General features: G+C 40.0%; 1 protein-coding gene and 1 long non-coding RNA gene across 2 annotated transcripts in view; one reads left to right on the forward strand and one right to left on the reverse strand.

The window, feature by feature from the left end:
- Positions 1-21,195, forward strand: part of LOC135994246 (uncharacterized) — a 23,367-nt gene continuing 2,172 nt past the window's right edge. Inside the window, exon 1 of the long non-coding RNA XR_010606971.1 lies at positions 1-158. This is a non-coding gene — a long non-coding RNA (uncharacterized LOC135994246). The remainder of the gene's footprint in view (positions 159-21,195) is intronic.
- Positions 16,124-21,195, reverse strand: part of ERCC4 (ERCC excision repair 4, endonuclease catalytic subunit) — a 16,493-nt gene continuing 11,421 nt past the window's right edge. Inside the window, exons 9-11 of the mRNA XM_065644676.1 lie at positions 21,028-21,120; positions 20,223-20,335; positions 16,124-19,129 (exon numbers count right to left, since the gene is read on the reverse strand). Coding sequence (XP_065500748.1) covers positions 18,396-19,129; positions 20,223-20,335; positions 21,028-21,120 — 940 coding nt within the window. The 3' untranslated portion in view covers positions 16,124-18,395. The remainder of the gene's footprint in view (positions 19,130-20,222; positions 20,336-21,027; positions 21,121-21,195) is intronic.

The raw sequence follows: 21,195 nt of genomic DNA on the forward strand, positions 1-21,195 counted from the left end.
CGCGCGGAGCGGCGGCTGAGGGGGCGCGCGCTGGCGGCCGCTCCGAACGCGCTCCCCGGGGCTGTCCGCAGGGCCGAGCCGAGCCGAGCCGAGCCGAGCCGAACGGGCCTCCTCCCTCACAGCCGCCCCTTGCCCCGTTCTCCGCTGCCCGCTCTCAGGTACCTCCTGTCTCCGAGCACCCCCGGCTGGTGGCGGGCGGGCCCAGGGCCGGCGGGGCGGGCTGAGGGAGCAGCGCTCCCCGGGCGGGATTCGGAGCGAAGCTCGGAGTACGGCTTCAACTTGGGCCGTGCAGAACACACGTAACCGAGATGGGAGTCCTAAGGCATGGATTTTCCCTTCAGGCTTAGCTATAGATGCCTGAGGTGCTTGAACTGGACCAAACATCAAACCAATCAGCAGAAAAAGGAAAATCTTAGGTGTTAGAAACCTGGTGATGTATGCTTGACAACGTGCGGTAGAAAAATGCATTTATTCTGCAAGCAGGAACGAGTGTGTACGGACACCATTTGTTGCAGGTATTGTGCAACATTGTGCTCACAGCAGAGAATATCTTACTAACAAATGGACTTTTACTAATAGTCCTGTTCCATGCCTACACTGCTTTAGGCCCACAATTATGCAGCTCTGGTTTGTATTTTTTCAGCTCACAGATCAAGAACTGAGCTGCACTCAGTGCAATGGTCTGACACAGCTTCTTTATTATTTGCTAATTGCTGGTGTCCAGGAGCTTGCCGGGAGACTACAACCTGCTTATGCTACGTGGGAACAAAGCAAAGCTGGTTCCCTGCTCCAAAGAGTTTTTCAGTGTGTTTGCCCATCAGTGATAGCACCGGCAAATGGGACACGACACATACATGCATTAAAACAAAAAAAGTCAGTTTTTAATTTCTTATGGTTTTAAGACGCTAAACAACATTCCGATGTGCTTCATTATAAACTAATGCTTTGCCATCTAAAGAATTACCTGTTCAAATTATGCAGATGTGCTGGAAGTGGTATTATTTGTTTTCCTTTCTAAAACAAGCTGCATATCTCTTACATTCCTCTAGATTACAGTTAGCTAATCAGATTTTATCCCGTTTCAGAAACAAACTAAAACCAGCAATGACCTGAAAACTTACCAATGAACTGTGTAAAGATCTCATTAAAACCTGTAATTTGCTCCAGATTTATTTCCGGTACACTTCAAATAAAATAGTTCAGATGTGAGTCTGCTGTTAAAACCAGAAACGTGAACAACTACAAATAGTTTGTAGGCAGAGTGTGCCTGACAAATTTGGTGGCCTGTGAGGAGGTTACAGTGTTGGTGGCTATGGGCAGAGCAACTGACGTTTGGCACTGTCCTGCACGACGTCCTTGTCTCCAAATTGGAGAGACATGGATTCGATGGATGAGCAGGCTGGAGGGAAGGGATCCGTCCAGAGGGACCTTGACAGGCTTGAGAGGTGGGCCCGTGTGAACCTCCTGAAGCTCAGCAAGGCCAAGTGCAAGGTCCTGCACATGGGCCAGGGCAATCCCAAGCACGAATGCAGGCTGGGCAGAGAATGGGTTGAGAGCAGCGCTGAGGAGAAGGACCTGGGGCTGTTGGTTGACAAGAAGCTCACCATGAGCCAGCTATGTGCACTTGCAGCCCAGAAAGCCAACCCTGGGCTGCATCCAAAGCAACATAACCAGGTGGAGGGGGATTCTGCTCTGCTCTGGTGAGACCCAACCCCTGGACGGGGCTCTGAGCAACCCGAGCTGGTGCAGATGTCCCTGCTCATGGCAGGGGTGGCACCGGGGGAGCTGGGAAGGCCTCTCCAACCCAAACCATTCTGTGATTATAAGTACTCAATTTATTGAGTAGCATTTAATTAATCAAGTCAGGATTACAAAACAGTTAAAGTGCAATTGAATAAAACCAATTTTTATCTGAAATTCCTGATTTCTAAGAAAATGGAAAAAAGCTGTATAATGGCACAGAGATTAAGATCATAGTCTTGCTTTGACATTACTTTATTCAGAGAAGGTCTTAAAATTATTGAAGCTAAGGCAGAGGAATTGTGAACATATTAATTCAGTGGATGCCTATTGTGTCCAAACATCATTTTCCCAAACTGAGAGAAATGATACTCTAAATTCAGGACAAATTATTGCATAAGACCAAACAGCTTTTGCTGTTAACAAAACCAGAAAAAGTAATGGAGATGCATGTAACAGGGAAGTGGGTGAGACTGAAGTCACAGAGAACGGTGCAGTGGAACAGGTATTGGAATACTTTTAGTTCAAGGCCTTTTTGCATGGATAAAGTAATTAAAGACGTTTACAAACGGGTTCTTTTTCAGCAGTATTTGTGTTTTAACACAAACCAGGGATTCAACCAAAGATAGCCACCTTTCTACTTTTTACATGTACTCTCTAAGGACAAATCAAAGAGGCTTCATCAAGTCATCCCAATGACCACGACTGGAACATGTATTATCCTTCAAAATAACTAAATATTTGGTGCTGCCCTCTCCTATAACATCTTATATTTTTTTTAATGTTTTGGGAGTTAAAAGTTGGTCTATAGAGTTGTAGGAAAATTAATAATTAAACAACAATAAAAAAATCCTCACCTACAAATTCAATAGTGCACACAAACCCAGAAGTAATTGGGGAACACTGATTTATAATGTAATTCTAGCCAAGAATTTTGGGTGTGAATGGTGTTGAAGATGAGATGTCAGATAATGATGCCAAAGAAATTATGTGATGCCTTTTTTCTCCTTCAAATGCACTGAATAACTCAAATATTTGCTGTATTAATCGTCTAGGAATGGTTTCCATTCACAAAGAATTCTTTATTTTCTGTTTTCCTAAGAACACAAGACACCCCTTTGCTACAGAGAGATTATGTTGACAGAGTTCAGTCTGCCCCTCCACCTTTTTTTTCCTTTAAGTTAGCCAACACATTCAAAAACCAGAAACGTAAAAAGCTTAGCTGGGATTTCAGGTGACAATAACATATAAATCATATTTCTATCTTGTGTATGAGGGTTGAAATAACTTAAGTATCGCAGGAATGCAGATCGCCTCTTTACAGAGCGTGCGGAATATGGGGAAATGAGCATGTGCAAGAACATGGTGCAGGAGGTGCAAAACCTCTTAATTGTCACAACACAGTCTGGATTATTCTGGTTATTTCAACTGCCTCATGTATCAAGGTATTGTCAATTAATTGATTAGAAGGGCATAGATGTGGTTCATATTATGGAATACCTTCAGTATGATAAGGAATGATAAGGAATACTATAGGATACTAAAAACCTAAAAAAAAAAGTATCAGAGACAAAGGTGTGTTAAAAGGTTGCGATTAAACAGTTGACAGTAATTTCTTGAAGGTATTTGTGCTTTTTAAAGCAACGTGGTGATAGTAGCCAGTGCAAAGGAGGACACATTTAAAGCAGCAAATAACTATTTGAAAACACTTTCTCCCGTAAAATCCCTTGGTGGAAACTGGCCGGCTCCACACAATAGCTCTTTTTCTTGGGCACCACCTTTCCTGTGCTGGGCATGAGCACGTACAGCACTTCCTTCTCATGATGGAAAGGTTCCTCCAGAGCCGCAGCGTTTGTCCCCAGCAAGAACTGAGCTCTGGTCCCTGGTGAGCGGAGCAGCGCGGGCGGCAGGTGCGGGGCTGGTCCTGCTGGAGCCCAACACGCAGCCAGCTCTGCTGCTCCAGACCGGTAACCGCTGAGCGCGGAGAGCAGAGACATGACACAACGGCAGCATTTTCATATCCAAATTAAGGCACAAATAAAAATATTTGTTGTGATTTATAACAAATACTTATTTCATCATGCAGGTGTAAGCTGCATATTTTAGGGAAGAACTGTTTATTTAATGAAACAATGCAAAACATTTTTTAGAAATTATTCAGAAACTGCAGATGTTTTTCAGTTCTAGTACAGGCTTTATATGAAAAATTTGATTGTTCTAGAGATATAAACACTGCATTCAGGTTTGTTAATAAAGACAATTATTTAAAACACACAATAAAAATATTCTGTAGTTAATTTTAAATTTGCCCAAGATTTATCAAATTCACCCGTGCAGTTTTGTGTGGCTTTACATGTCAAAGTCGTATCAAATAAGCAGTAGTAGTAAAATCATCAGTGTACTTGTCTGAGATATACCTGTAAAAATCTTATATATATATTACACCACAAAGACATCTGAAATTTCTTCCAAAATCCTTCCATAAGTTCTTTTCCTCAAGTATACTAGAAAAGAGAGGGTTTATTACATGTCCTCTAGACCAGTAAGTCCACGTATAGGTTGATAAAGAGAAGACACTGTTGTCCAGAAATATTAAGAATACCATGCTGTCACTCCTGCCCGTATATATAGCATAATATGAACATGGAATTTCACTGCTGTTAATGCAATAGCCAGCCCATCTGATTGACTAATTGTCAACAATAACTTGCTACTTTGTTTGTAGAAAGATTATCTTACAGAGCCTGTGTTCTGCAGGTCTTCTCGTCTATTTTTTTTTTCTGCTATATAAATATTTGGTAACTCTATACAAGAATCACATTGGCTTTCTGGGGAGGAAGTTCATATATACCACTCAGTAAAGCCACATTCTGTGTAAGCTCTAGCGAAGAATTAAGAAAAATGTTAGTGTACATTTTGAAGGAGTGCTTTTTTCATTATCCTAATCTTCAGGCACTGTGAGGTATTTGTAACATCCTTCTCAAGAAAGCACTTGAAGTCTGTATCTGCTAACACAAATAACTGAAGTACTTCATTTAAAACAGCCAAATTTATGCTATTTCAGAGATGAGCTTTTATTCAGAGGTTACCTTGCCAACCATAATTAGCACCCACTCAGATGGAGTGTATCACACAGTTACACCTCTCTACAAACAGAAACGCCATGGAAATGAATTATATTAAACATAAGAATTTTTATTTATTTTTTGTTATTTATAAGCACAGGAATGTCTTGGAGCTGTTAAGAATTTTTTAAATGCTGCTTTGGAACATGTTGGAAATACACCTTCTCTGAAGCACTAAAAAGAATATATTCGTATACATTTCTGCACATGAGATTACAAATCAAGCGTTTCAGATAATTTCTGCCAATCTGCCTTCACCCAGGAGCACCAGTTGAACTATTTTGCTTTTTTTCTGTTCAGGTTGCAATTAGTACATAGGGTATGAGGTTTTTTGCTCAATGTTTATTGAATGATTAACTTTTAAGAGGTTTGATTACATGTTATTAGAATTCAAACGCTGAGAAAAGCATTCTGTAATACTTGTTCACTGCTCCAGATGTTTTTTTCCACACTCCACAAAGGAACAATTAACACTGAAGCTCAAGAGAAGTTCAAATATGACTGCAGAAAGTGTTTGTTAGAAAATCTTGGTCATGTCCAAGCCAAAGGGAAAGGGAAGACACAGAGGAAACTTTCTAGTAATATTGCAGATATTTTCACTTTCCAAATAAAGAAATCTCTCCTTAAGTAGGTCTTTAAGTGGGGGATGTCTTAGCTTTTGCAAATATCTGTCATCTGTGCTCCTTCATCATTTTAGGCAGGTTATATCCTCGAAGATTTGGACTGCCTGCAGAAAAATAAATGCAATTATTAGCCTTGGCTGCCAAAGCCAAGTGGCAACTACGTATTTGATGGGGGATATTTCATTTCTTGGTAGGATTCATTGAGTTAATATCACAATTTTGCTGTGTAACTTGCAGGATTACAGAATAGTAGTGTGGTTAGTTTACAAGTGACTAAACTATTTTGAAACTGGGATGAGAATTATGGCTTCTGTTAGTGTAATATAATATTAATTAATATATTCCAATATATTCCTTAAAGGCCCGAGATCAAAATAAGATTGACAAAACATGCTATGCAATGTAAAAACGACTTCTTTCTCTGAAGAGCTTTCTCCAAAGGTCTCTTCAAGTTATTTGAAATAACTGAGCGGGAAGTGGAGAAGATGACTTGGTGATACAGAGTCATTAGGATTTGAACAAGCTTTTCACACTCCTGTTCCAAAGGCTCTAATGAAATGGCAGCGTGGTTCCAAAGGGGGGTTCTCCCGCAGAGGAACAACTCCTGGAGTTCAACAGACACCAAAGGGTGGGAATGTTGATGTGTCCCGTTGTGGAGGGAGGATGCTGATCTAGATGGACTTTCAGTGGAAACCACAGTGCCAGTTCTTATTTCTGTATGACAAGGAAATTGAAATAAAAAAGACAGACTTTTTCAGCATAATAGCTAAGAATAAAACAAAAAAAAATACAAAAGCTTCCTACCCAATAACTAGTTAAATTAGTAGGTTCAAATAAGTATATAAATCATTAATAACTTGAAACAGCCATGTTAGAAAAACAGGAGGCTGACTTTATCTCTGCCGTAAGTTTTCTGTGTTCTCTAGAGAAACCTACAATGATTTCAGCCCAGTGATGATACGGAGGGGACTCGATGTCTGGAAGCAGGGACCCTGCAAACAGGTTTAGTGTCTATTGCCAACTGTAGTGGTGCAGACCTTATTGAACGGAGCACAGTGGGTTCTTGTAGAAGAAAATAGTAGTACACTTTGGGTTGCATCTGAGAAAATAATTATAACTCATGAACATTGCCTGTTACTACATTAGGTTGTGGCACTAACAAACATCAGTTATTTCTATTAATTGTAAATTCAGTCTTGCACTGAAACTTGAGTAGTCTGTCACAAGAAATAGATATTTACTAGTGGCATTTAAATTCCATTCTTTAATTTGTGTTTGATGGTTGATGATGCTAAGGTTAAACGCTTAGAACCTATGTTTTTACTTTCTCCAGCTAAAAGAGCAAACAAACCAACCAGCAAACAGTAAAGGCAAACCTTCATTAAATATCTTTGTTTCTGGAAAACTGAAAATATTTACAATCTTCTGAAATTTAAAGAGTAGAAATAAATACAACTAGAATGCTGTTCTTGAGCCTTTTCTTAACCTATGAGAAATACTGGGGTCTGTGCTTGATCTGCCTTCAAAGGTGACATTAGTGCACAGGTCATTATAACGGTGTTTTGTTTAAGAAGCAGTCATTGTTATTGATCATGACTGAATTGCCTAAACTTTTTCTCTGGCTAGCTTTTTCTATATATACCCGAATAGAAGGTGTATCTGTAGTGTTTGAAATATTACCATGCACATTTTTTTCTTCTATTTTTTGAACTGAGTTTTTGTTTTACTGTATAAATGTTACGCTATCACCTAAAAACCAGAAACCAAGAGTCAAGTATGGCTCAAAAATGGTTTGTTACAATCTGCCAGCTGTAGTCTGGGTATATAGTTTATCCAAATCATTCCATTCTTTTCTTTCCTCTAATCCTCCTAGTAGCTTCCCTTTTTTCAGGTATTTCTTCCTACGGGTACCGTATCCCCTGCATCGATCCGTTTTGCCCGCACTGGACTTTTCTGCTTGTTGTTCATCCTGTGCAGAGGCCCCACGTTGAACAGGGGCCGTTCCATCTCTGCTGGTCCTCACGCCTCCGTGCTCCTCGGCCTGTCCCAGCAGCAGCGGCGCCAGGGGCCGCCGTCCTTCCCCGCGCAGCCGTGGGCCTGCAGCTCTGCACAAATGGGAGGTTTGCGGCCAGGACGTTGAGTCCATCTACCCCTAGGTTCTGTTCTTGCCCTTTTACTCAGCAGCTGGTGGGGGGAAAAAGAGGTTGATCAAGATTAAAAAAACACACCTCTGCTTCTCTTTCCCCCAGGTATACGAAAAGAGGGAGAAAGGCACTGTTGACCCTCTCTGCAAAAAAAATTTGGCTTGGGATGTATCCTCATGTAGATGTAAAGTCTAGGTCTACAGCTATTCCCGGGCAGTAGGTGACTATAGATGCCTGGGTTGTTAAAGCTATTTTGCTGATAAGTTAATGTAGATGAAACAAAAATCTTCTTCAACAGGTGATACTCCTTGCCAAAACGGTGCCCTGAACAGGCAGCACAATGCAGCTGCTCAGAGTTTGGGGGCTATCGCTTGATGATGGGGCTGGTAGAATGTTCTTCTGTGAGCGCTGAGGCATCTGGAAGGACACGAAGCACTGTGGTGGGTGTGGGTTGGGGCAGCGGCTGTACGGGAAGCACTTGGGAGCTGTGTGGCACTTGGGGCTGCTGCAGGTAGCTGGAGAGGCTTTCAGGATATCCATTTGGGAAATTATTTTCTCGTGAGCTGAAGACACATTCTGTGGTTCAGCAGAGGACTCCAGAATCTCTAGTCAGTCTCTTGCCAGTGGGGGAAAAAAACCAAACAAAAGGCAAAACTCCTAATGATGGCAGCTATCATCTTATTTACTGCTCTCCAGTAGAGAGGCTAGCAAGAAAAGGGTATAATTTATCACCTTGGTGCTGGATTAGCAGATCTTGCAAAAACCTTCTGCCTTTTCTATAGAAATGTAGGAAAAGAGCTGCTGTAACTATTGAATATGTCTTTTCTCTCCTTGGAAGGCATGTTCTGCTCCAAGCCATGCACTCCACAGGACTGCTGATGGCATTCTATTTTGCCATTTCTTCATGTCGTAAATGTCAATGAAAGAGCCAACGGTCAATTCACACTTTAACCGGATTTCCAGTGTAGTGTGTTTAAACTGCAGACACATGGGAGCTAAGTGTGGGTTATCAGTAGCCCACAGTTTGTTGAAGATCCTGAACTCTTTCTCAATTGCTTCTCTTGGTCTTCAAAAATGAGGATTTCTGAAATTTCTGGTCATACATCAAAGCGTTTGAGGAGAGGGTGTTTGTAGTGGGGATGTTTGGTATTCATTTTGGAACACTGGCAGCCAGCCCTTTGCTTCTAATTAAATGAAAGAGGTAATTTGTCACACAGAGAGGTAATTGATTTAATTTTAATTTTTGTCAGCGTGCCCAGAACATCGAATGGGTGTCTGATCGTTGGAACAGCATCCTTAGTACAGCCTGAAAGAATTAATACAATTAATTCACCACCACCACGGGAAAAATTCTGGGATTTTGTTTGTGCAGATTGAAACTGATGATGAATATACAAAACCAAATGTACAAAATTTTTGCCTTTTCCGTGATGCAAGTTCAGTTTCTCATGTAGAGGTCAGGCCTGAGAGGCAGAGAGCTCTTACTGTGGTACAAGAGAGATGGAGACTCTGCCGATTCCTTCTTGGAGCCCGGGGAGCCCATGGCCCACCTGTCCCAGCGGGTAACTGAGACCTTTTCCAAGGGATGCAGAGATCTCGGGGATCATCTTATTTGGTTCCAGAGCATTTTGAAATATAGTTATAATGAAAGCTTGGCAAAAGAACAGTTTAAAATGTAAAAATAGCAAAATGTGCGGAGGCTGCTGTTCATTTTGTAATTCAAAGCTTGTGACTAGAGAATGCTGCTTAGCAACAGATGGGGAAAATCTGAAGGTGATCACATCATTTTGCACTCCCTGAAAATTAATTATTCATGTTCATCCTACCTTGTAAGCACAATACTTTTCATGTATCTGTTCTGCTTGTTCCTTGGGATTAGGACGATGTGACTGGCTCGGTCGTGTAACCCAGTTTTATTATCACCCACACTCACGCTGTTGCAGCCGTGAGTCAGCTCAGGCTTTGGCAGCGCTCGTGTGCTGGTCCCTGCGGAATGGGACACCGCACACCGCACTTTCTGTAGATGGCAGTTTTATTAAGCACATGCTTTTGTCTCAACGAGGACCCTTCACCACCCACCCTTCTGTAACTCCTCCTCTGCAGCTTCTCACACCTGGTTCACCAGCGGCGTGACTGCATCTGTCTTTTTTTTAAGCTTTCAAAGAGCACAGGGTTGTTTTTACTTCTAAGTTTGGTTTTCCTTAGGAAATTAATCAGATCCCAGATTGAGAAATTTATTTTATAAATATTTCTAATGAAATATTCTCAGATTGTGGTGTTTAGGAAGTTGTAAAGTTCCCATTTGATTCACTTGCTGCTGCCATCATTCAGCATGCACAGAGTGGAAGCACAAATACAATATTATAAATTGGCCAGTAGTGTTTGGTTTATTTGTCTGCAGATGCTTTCTGTGTGAACCAAGACTTATGTTGACCAAGTCATTAATCAACTTGGTAGGCTTAAAATATAAGCATCATATAGCCAGCTGAAAAATCAACTTGCATAAATAGTTAAGGAAGCAGTGATTTGTGTTCGTATTTAATTGGTACTTCCCTGAGATGAAATCTTGCCTGACAAGTGGTAAAAAGTCTTTCCTGGAATGTTTGTACTCTCCACTGGGGGAATTGCAACTTTTAAAATGTAGTTTTGACACAAGGTAGTGTGGGAGTTATTTAGAAAAGTTACGTTTTTCTTTGTTTCTTCTCAGCCCTAAAGCAAGGCACCTTCTGGTTCTCCCCACGTACAGAGCTGAGAAAACTTCAGGGTGAATTAGGTTTTCGGTAAAGACTGTCATCATATATTGATTACGCTTATTACTTAATAAAAGCATGTTTTAAGACTTGAGTTTTCAAAGCTTAGAAGTTCTTCCCTCCCTCCTTGTGTGTCTCAGTGGCACATGAATCCATTTGAACAAACAGAAAAGATAATCCTTTTTACAAAGAAAGTAGAAGAGTATTTACCAAGGTGTAAATAGGCACTAATAAAAGTAATTACCATTTAAAATTTCTGAAAGAGTGCACTGTATAAAAGATCAGTTTGCTTGACTTGCCTGCCACTGTTCCTCTGGCACGGGACAGAAGCAGCTGCGCAGGGAAGAGTAGGGGATGTGTTCCCAGCTCCACCAGCCAGGCAGGAACTACAGTGGATGTGTAATTATAAAAGCTGGGATAGCCTTGATGAGCAAGCATTCCGATACATGAATACATTGGGGAGTGGTATTACGCGTTACATATAATGGGTACAGTGAGTCCCAGCTATGTATGATCTGTTGGAAACCCATGTAGGTATTTGAATGCTATTTTAATATAAATGAATTAAATTTTGGTATCTATGGGAAATCCTTCAGCGTTACCAACAATTTTGTGCTGTCTCCATGTTAATGGAAAGCGTGAAAGCCAGAGCAGATGTTAATAAGCACAGTTACAGAAGTAAGTTTAACCTTTACAAGCAATAAGAAAGGCCTGGGAAATAACAATTCTTCTTAGGTTGATTACTCATTATTAATGCACTCTCATAAAATGAAATAGAGCTAGAATCTAAGCTGCTGATTTGTAAATAATTGTAAATCTAATTTAGTGTTTAGTTTATTTGATAATAATCTTGTTTAATGGCATTTGAATTATTTTTCTTGCCTCTCCTCCTCCTCTCCTTCCCTTCTCCTTCTCCATCTCCTCTCCTCTCCTCTCCTTGTCCATCTCCTCTCCTCTCCTCTCCTCTCCTCTCCTCTCCTCTCCTCTCCTCTCCTCTTCTCTGTCTCTCCTCCCTCCTTCTCTTTCCTGGGTTGCATAACCATTTCTTCCCCACAGTTTCCCCTCTTCCTTGGCTAAAGTTGATTAAAGAGTCTCGTTTCTATTTCAATCCATTTTGTCCAGTACTTAGACACCTGAGTCCTCCAGTTGGCATCTACACACATTTGAAAAAAAGAAAAATCATATAGCTGTTTATTTGAGCTTCCAGACTGAAGGTTTGGATGCTCAGTTAAGACACAATTAGTTGAAAATGAGGACTTAGGTACCAAAATCCCCATGTCAGCTTTGAAAGCTAAGCTTATGATGGAATCAGACATTTTGAAATTGAAGTTATGGCTGCATTCTCTCTTCCTCTCTAGGCCAAACGTGTTCATAATCATTTCTACTTATTCATTATTTCTTAACACACAATAGCAAATTAAGTCCACACGAGCCTTTTAGATAAATGAAAACAGATCATAACTGATTTGGCCCTGATCCTGTTTTGGAATCTGCCGATCTGTAACTCTAACAATAAAGTTCAAGCTAATTACAGTTGCTTAGAAATCCAGATTTTCTGGGTCTGAGCTGGGTCCTGCCTGCCAGCCTGCATTTCTCTGTAGTGTTTGAAACTCCCTCTTTGAACAAGGACTTGAACTGCAGAAGTTTAGCAGCAAAACAGTAACTTTTTGGTTTCTGGCTCCATGCTACCACTTCATCCCCAAGTTTCCTCTCCGCAGGATAGTTAGAGACAACCTAGAAGGTGAGATGAGCCTGGTTTCCTGAAAGGATTCCTTGGTGAGTTTGTACCATGGGATGGGTGTCCTCTTGTGTCCCAAAGCTGTACTGGAGGTGACAGAATGTTTCTGCACATGGGTGAAACTGGCTTAGGGTGAACCAGGGCATCGGCCCAGGCACCAGGAGAAACGGCCGGGTATGCCACTCAGAGCATCGCTGCACGCTTACTAGAGTTGAGGCTTTTCCCTTAAGCTGGCAATGAATAGCAGCATCTCAGGAGTGAAAAAACATGGAAGGATACGAAGGAGAAGACTATTAAGGTATAAATTGGTGTATTTGTCAGGTGCTAGTTTCAGTTTCACACTTCATCAGAGACTTGGTTTGTCAGCTTGGGCATATCTCTTTGCCTTTAGTTTTTCTGGCTCACTATTTGTGAGATAAAATAAATACATAATCAAGTGCATGACAGAATTAAGCTCTTGATTTTATAATCTATCAAACAGGCACAGTACTCACCTCATGGGGTCTGTTTGGTATTTGCCTAGAGGTTGTGTTCTTTCAACCGCAATGGGTCAAGTAACATGAGTTCAACTTATGTCCATAATCACTAAAAAAGACAATTATTGTATTAATATAAGAAATCACCAGCAAGCCTGTGAGCAAGCTGACCCCATTACTGTGCAGCAATTTTATTTAACTCTGAACTTTGTGTGCTACTTGTTACCTCATTTCTTTGCTAGTGCACAAAGACAGAGGAGCCATATATACTTGTGATACATTAGAAGAAACAAAGCAAAATATAATAGGAGCAAAAATAGAAGGAATTTTTTATTATTATAATCATCAAGCCTTTATAACCTGTTACAGAGAAAGAGTTAAAAAAAAAGCTGAAAAAGGAATTACTATACCTGTTTAAGTGTTTTATAATGTTTTTTCCAAGATAAAATTGGGAGTTAAGTTCCTAGTTTAAACTGTTGTTACTCAAGGTAAATAAGATCTGTACAATAGCTTGGAAAAAAAATCTGATGGCAGCCTTCCCTTAGTGGCTAAAAGTATAGAAGTACTTGAAAGCTTTTTTTTTTTTTTTCCTTTTTGCGTGGAAGGAACTTCATCTCCAACCTCTTTTAGGATTTGAACTTCTAACAATTTTAACATTCACTAAACAATTCAAAACATCCCATGCAGAATGCTTCATTCTTGAAATAATGTACTGTCCCTAAAATTGCATTTAGATAGAAGCTGTTCACCTTTAGATAATGAAACCATTTAAAAACCAAAGCAAACCAAACCCAGGAGAGGAGATAGCTCTGACTTGCAGAAACAATCCTAGCTGACTGTTCTGGGAATGATCTTCAGAATTACCTCATTATTTATTCTTGGTGCAGTCCACCAATTAAACAAACAGTTTATAAATAGCAACAGGGCTGGGCTTAGCCTACTTTGTCAGGGTCATTTTCCGAGCTGTGGACACTGAAGATGTGCAGGCTCATGTTACCCACACCTCAGATACTCTGTGTGCACGTGCGAACGCGTATGTGTAACGTTACACGCTATCGGCAAAGCTGATAAAGAGTGAAGGAAAGTCAGAGATTCCTGGTGGGCATCAGCTGAAATTCCTCTATTTGAGTAATAATGCGTGTGTTATTCAAGCCACTAGAAATATGTCAGGGATCCCAAAGAAGCTGATTGAGTTGAGAACGAAAAATGCAGTAGGTTTGAATATCAGTAACACTTTATGGAAAAACTTCAGATAACTTAGTATTTGATCGTTCAAACCTTCTGTCAAGTAAATATTAAAGTGCAAAAGAAAATCTTGATTATGACTTCTGTCAGCTAGTGATGTGCAGTATAATGCTAATATTTAATACACCCCAATTTACTGTAATAGGTACACAAACTATAATACAGCAGATTGATTGCTGCAGTTTGAGCCTGGGTTACGACACCTGCCCTCCCTGGAAGGCTGGCTGGCCAGGCCGTGCTCACACCCAAGGTTTGCACGCGACAGGGCTCACACGTCTGCAGGTGTTCGTTGGGACGTGGTGCGGATGGGACTCGTCCGCCGGCTCTCTGGAGCGTGGCTGTGGAGCCGCAGCTGGAGGCGATCGCGCATCTCCGCTCCGGGCACCGCTGCGTGGGGAGTGTCCCGCGGCTCCGACCAGCGGTCCTTACAGACGCTGTCAGGCTGCAAGCACCAGAAATAGAGCATCACATTCTGTAAGCTGTAGAAAAAGTGGATTGTTACACTTCAAAATGCACCCGTAACAATTGAAACAAGTGCGGCAGGAAGGTTTAAAGGTTTTCTATTACCAAATACTTAGTGTCTTTGCTGTCACTGTGTACCAGATGGATCACGCAGCCTTTCAAATCCATACATGTTAGAACTTGAACCTTGATTTAAAAATAAACAGACAAAAGCAAGTCCAGTTTACAAGAGATATACCCAACAATTACACGAGTAGCTTCACCAAACTTGCTTTTAGTGGTTCAGTCACTTTTCACTGATAAACATCAACAAAGATTCTTGATGTTTAACTCTTCCCTCTCATCTAGCAGATGAGGGATATTATTTTCACGGTTTGAAGCTGAACTTAGAATAAACTGGAAATTAAAAAAAATATAGAGAAGCAAGAAATATTATTGACAAATATATGTATCAGTTATGTCTTATTCTTGACTAGGTTGCTAGCCAACTCCGGAAGAGGATATTAGGAACAGTATTTGAGAGAGGAAGTTTTGGAAAGGATAACTATAGCAAAATGTGGAAAACTTTAGGAAAAAAGTGTATCCAATTGCAAATTAAGAAAAATGAGTGCATATATTGCCAGTGAGTGTATTTCCAATGCAAGAAAGTAGCTCACAGTTAAGTAGATGTTAAGGACTTCCTATGGAAAACATAAAAGGGTTTATGCTTAGTTTGAGGTAATTCTGCATATATCTGAAATTCTTGCTCTTATGTCAAGAAAGAGTGAACACATGAAATAAGTTACAATTAGAAAGTATTACCAAATCCTGGAGCAATCATTTCTGAACTTTCTGGTTTATGACCCTACTTGCATTTCTTAAAACCACACATTGTAGAAAACAGAGCAACCGAATATTAATTCAGGCTATCTTTGAGTGAGGAGACTCTATCCTACAGAAAACAGTCCTTATAAAAGGATTGTAAACCTTGCTAGCACTCAGCTTTTGGAGCCCGAAATAAAAATCGTCAGTAAGCCCACACATGACAAATTCCTTTAACGACCCTCAGTTACATTTCTTTATGCTGTTTGGCATATAAATAATGTATGCATTTAATAACTTTTTTGGCAGATGTTTGCTTTTGGATTCTTTTCTACAGTCATAGAATTGGAATTCTGGATGACTAAGGAAAGCTTAAGAGACAAAGGTTTTTATTTTTAAAAGTTAGGTTGTAGTTGGCAAATGAGAAAGCTTCGCGTTCACAGAAATCCCCACATTTAAACCTTGGTACTTTTAAGAGTCCATTTTTTACAGTACAGCTGCGTATTTTATAAGCAGTGTGGATTTATGGTCAACTGGTTTGCATTGAAGTTTTGCAAGCATGAATAAAAGCGATGGGTACAGCTGGAACTAGAAGAGCCCTACTCCAGGTGTTGAGGCAGCAAAAGCAGGTTTGTTTTGGTTGGGAGCTGCAGGCAGAGAACCCCGCGGCAAAAGGACCCACCGCTCTGCAAGCGCAGCCGAAACACCGAGGGTCACCACTACCAGCAACGGTACCCAGATAACTACAACATCATCTATCCTCTGCCAAATGTATTTGTTAATGTATATTAAGCTGCATTTATTCCTAAGAGATTTTGGGTTTATTGCTGTTTTAGAAGAAACTCTGTGCAATCAAAGCCTAGGACAAACTGCAGGAACAAGCAACTTACTAACCTATTTCCCAACAGTTTATAAACGCCACAGGTTTCACATCTTCAGTGACCTTGAAACGTGTAAGAAAGAATCTGAGACACTCCCAAACTGAGGGCAGTATTTTTTTTTAATATAAAAAATCCTGAAGTTAAAACATCAAGCAATAACAAGAACACATACAGAATTTCATTCCTGTTGATGACAGCAAGCTGAAGAACACCAGAAGGCCATGGAATGTCATCATTCCCCCAAACACCTTGTTGCGCCTCCATCCAGGAGAATCTTTGGTTGGGTATTTCAGGGTGAAGCGCTTTTGGGAGACAAGACTCCTCCACCTCTGTTCAGTGCTTGTACCGCCTGCCCCAGAAGGACACACCACTAACTTGCAGCCCAACACAGTCAAATGCCAAATCACCAAGAAGCAATAATAACGTACAGCAATATTATTTGTGGTCTAATTAAAGAAAAAGCCAAATCCTGCATTGAAAAAAAAATATCAAAGAACCTTACAAAAATTCCACATACATAAACAAATGGCAAATAAATACTTAGCAAATATTAGTTATTTAATTGCATTATGTGATCATGATTTAGCGTGTAACACAAAGCTACAACTTTATAACCTCTTCATATACCCTTTATTTTCACCTTACACATCTTAATGTACCATCGTAACGATGCAAATGCACAACAATACATGTTTTCAAAGGCTGTTCAGCTCTCCTTTTCTGAACCAGGCTCTACAGGCCACGTGTTCAGGACAGTTATGTTCTTGCTCTGATTTTCTGTTCTCTTAGCACCACTTTACAGGCGTTCTCAACCCTGAACTTGGGTCTTATTGCTTTGAATAAGCAAGTCTCATGAAAAGACAAATTCTTATATTAAATAAATTAGAATATAGGACAATAGAAACCCTGAGATGTAGATTATAAAAATGTTCTAATAACAATACAGCCAAATGACAAGCAAGACAATGAACAAATTTTAATCTTATTACGGATATATTTAATACTGAAGTTTGCATCTGCAGAAAAATGTTCACTTTGGAAATCTGTCACAGCTCAGTCCTAGACTATAAGTTAAATTTATAGTTCATACTTCAAATGCACAGTAAACATTGAACCTGAAAGTGCACAGTACAGTTTTTACTGCACCTGAATAGAGAAAAATCAACATTTCCTCCTTTAATGATGGATATTATATTAATCTGTTGTTAGCATTAGAATCGTACAAATACGCATGTGCAAGTCATTATAGATAAAGATGTAAATAGCTAATGTAAACACATTAGCACCTAATGACACAGGACCAGCCCTGTTGGCACTGGCAGATTGTTACATAGTTGTCATATCAAAGTTCAGTGCAGAATCTATGTTTTTAACAATATACACATTGACAAACTATGGAGAGCATAACTTTTCCCTGGTTTATGCTACACAGAACGCTAAAAAAATTCATCTTCCAGGTGACAATAGCTTTAGTGAATTTATTGACAGGTGGTCTATTTAAGACAAAAAAATGCATCTACAATAGGACACAGAAAGAAGACAATATTGGAAAAAACTGTCAACACTTTTGGAAAATCTTTCTTTAAAAAGTACTGCATTTTATGAGAGGAAATACGCTCTGGTATAAAGGAATAGGCCCAAAGGTATACCTGGATTTTCCACTTTCAAGTGAATGAGGTGAAAGAGCTATCAAAACTGATGAAAAAAAATAAGGCGTCTTAGAAGCATAAGTAAGGCACGCTGAGAATTCGGCTGCATTGTGCCACTGCAGAATCTATCCAGTCTGTACCAGAGGGAGGCACTTTGCAAAATCTAGCAACATAGAGCTGTACTGACTTTGGAATGTCAAAAAAACAAGGTGTAACAAATTCATGACTGAGTCAAGTATGTTCTAAACGAACTCCTGACAAAAGACCACAATGTCTTTCAAATCGCTCCATCAGTGTCAACTGGAAATTGGCAGTTGCCAGAGAGTAAGACATTAATAAAAAGGGCAAAAGCAAAATGATAGGTCATGTGGCACGTCACAGAAACTAATCAAAACACAGTACATTTTTAGCTTTAACAAGACATAACTTTCAAAAGAAACACCTTGATCAATTGGTCTTAGCATTTAATTCTTATGGGCTTGGTGAAGAACTTCATTTAGTTCATTGAGTGCTATCATAGAATTGGTTAAAGTGCTGTAGACAGAATAAAAATCATTTGCATTTCTCTTTTAAAAACATTTTTTTTTCCTCTTGAAAGTTGCCTTCAGTAATAATTAACTCAAATGTTAAAACTGATGGAACAGCATTAGCAAGAAAGAGCTTGTTATCTTAGAGGGCATTTGTTAAAGTATTTCATGCACTTTGCCAAAGTACTGTGCAAGAAAAGCTTATCTGTGCCCCATGTTGAACAATCTCATTAGTCACCTTTTGCTTTTTCCTTTAGCCATTGCCTCTCCGTAGGTCAGGTGAATAAAGTCAAAGAGTTGCGTGGCATTTGCAGCATTACCCAAAATTTTGGCGAGTTCGTCCTTTGACAGCGTCACTAGCTCTGCAATGCTTTTAACGTGGTTCATTAAGGCACGGCAGTTTTTTGCATTAACACCTGGCATTTTTAACAGAAAGTCCTGAGGACCGGGGTTATACTTGTCTGACTCGGGAAGAACTTCAGAATCTGCCGTGATGGCCATTGCTGTTTCTGCGTCGGGTTGGGGATGGTTTTCTTTTAACTCTTCAAACAGTTCAGCAGTAGCGTGGGGAGAGGGACACCACAGGATCCGTAACTTCGGGAAATGGAGCGTTAGAAGAGTTAGTTTAGAAGTAACATCATTACTGGAAATTTCCTGATGCAGAGAGCCTCGTGGAATCAAGGAGAAGGATTTGTTAGGATCAAATTCAATCAGGAGGATTGGTCGCTTATAGTAACGGGACATAGAAACGCATTGTGCGTACAGCCTGCCGTTGTTTAAGGAACCAATCAGATCACTGATACTCTTCCGCTCTACACAGATATCAGGAGTTAAAATATAATCTCCAACCTCCAAAGTGACCGGCTCGATGTCGATACCACGACGATGAATCAGTGATGGAAGCTCACTCCGGAATTCCCGCATATCCACTATTACAGTTTGCTGAACACTCTTCTGCTCCTGTCCACCTAAAGAGCAAAATAAATACAGTGAACCTAACGCTTCTGACCCCCGACTCTGCTTGTATACTTTCCTGTGTGCTGCCAATGCTTCTGTAACGCACAGATTCGACATCTCAAATTATACCTCAAATTCAGCAGTATTATCAATCCAGACCTTATTTAGTTTTTCACTGTTATAGAGAAAAATCAGATGTCTAATTATATACACTAGTTCATGGAGCACGCTCTGCAGTTTAAGAGAACAATCATGCTACCTGCTATAAGCTTTGTATATGTGACAACGAAATACGTTAAACTGTAGATGAAAATGATTTAAATACATCAGGAAAATCTTTGAAAAATTGCCTGCAAAACAAGATAACAAAACTGGCGCTTTTTATTTCCAGCTGTTTCCCACAGAAATATGGCGTTTTATTGTAGGAGTTATACTTTAGCCTCTACAGATCACATGAAAAAACTGAAGGATCAAGGCCACAAAAGATGTAACAACAAAGATGAGAGAGCATATGGTAAAGGAGAGCAGGATTCCAAAAATGACAGCAAAGAAAACAGGGGCAGAGCTGTAAGACGAAGACAGAGTATACATGTCAGAGGAAAGGAGCAAAGATGTGGTTACCACTGCAACAGAAGAAAAAAGATGCTTTATTTCACAGCAAGCAGACAAACCCCCCAATCTGCTGATGTTTCCCCAGGCCGGCTGTTTTGCCAGGATCAAAAGAAGTCCCCAGCATCTACTTGTTCAAGGACACCACAACCTCTGACTATCTGCGGGCTTCAGTTTTAATGTTTTCATGTCTCTCCACCTCCCTACAAGCAATACTAGACAGTCCATAACCAGCAAGCTGCCTAGAAACGATCCAGGTGGTGTCTGTCTTAATGGTAAAATGCTTCACTAATCTATATTTGCTTTTCAATGAGAAACATGATTCATCGTCATTGCACAAAGGTGGATGGAACACGGGAGATAACATTTCCGTACCACCAAGACTGCACAGTGTGCAACGCGCCTACGACCCAGACGCTTTGGACAGGATTTAAACGCAATAGTTACAGGTTTTTCCAGGCTCAGAGCTGCAAAGCACCTTGAGGAACTGCTCACCTGCTTTGCGCGTGTCAGCAGCAGCAGAGGCAGGTTTAGCATCTCTGGTTAGGTCCAAGTTTGTTTCATCTCTTCCTTCTCTTTCTTCAGGAATAACCATGCCAGCCTTCTCTCTGAGGACCCACAAACACCAAAACCCACAATTACATGAGAAAAATAGATCAAAATACTTTAATACCCTTCAGCCAGATGTAAAATTATATGTAGTTTAATACTTAATGCAAATCTGATCAGAAATGCAATTTACTACTTTTTCTAGATTGTTGGGCTATATGCAACATTTTTATTTTCAATTTTTATTTTTGTTAGCAATTTTTAGCATCTGATTTATTTTTAGAACTTCTCAGGGCATATGAAACAAAGGAACTATAGACCAGTAACAGCAGTACAACCTGGTGAGAAGACACTGTCAGTAAAAACACTGTCTTATGTAGTCTAAGAAAATAATTTTGTTGTTCCCCAAAACAACTTAAGTCATAAAAGCCTTAGAAATATCTTACAAGAAATGCTACCTGCAGACCAAAATACATTTCCAGAAATGAAATTCATAGACAATTTGACAAAAATACAAGTGGCGCTGTTTAGCCTTTGAAATTTAATATTAACCCCCCCCCAAATTAATAAATAAAATACCAGGTGCTTTGAAAAGGTTTTGACTGTTTGTTGATTCTCAGTGGGAAAGCTCAACATCTGAAGTGCAATTAAATTAAAAGTTTCTTTAAAGCCTTCACAGAGTTAAGAACTTCACTCTATTTAAAATGTAACCGATGTAACAATAACAAAGGCAGTAAACTGATTTTGTTACCGAATGAGTTTTTCAAAGGCCTCCTTCTCTTTCCTCAGAGCTGTGAGATAGCGCTGTTCTTCTGTTGAGCCCCCATATATGAGGAAATAAACCCTGTAGGTTTGGAGGGGAGGAAAAAAAAGAAAAAACACAAAAATTCATATTCAATTAAAAAACTCCACAACCAAT

The sequence above is a fragment of the Caloenas nicobarica genome, chromosome 14 (assembly GCF_036013445.1).
Source record: "Caloenas nicobarica isolate bCalNic1 chromosome 14, bCalNic1.hap1, whole genome shotgun sequence".
NCBI classification, from domain to species: domain Eukaryota; kingdom Metazoa; phylum Chordata; class Aves; order Columbiformes; family Columbidae; genus Caloenas; species Caloenas nicobarica.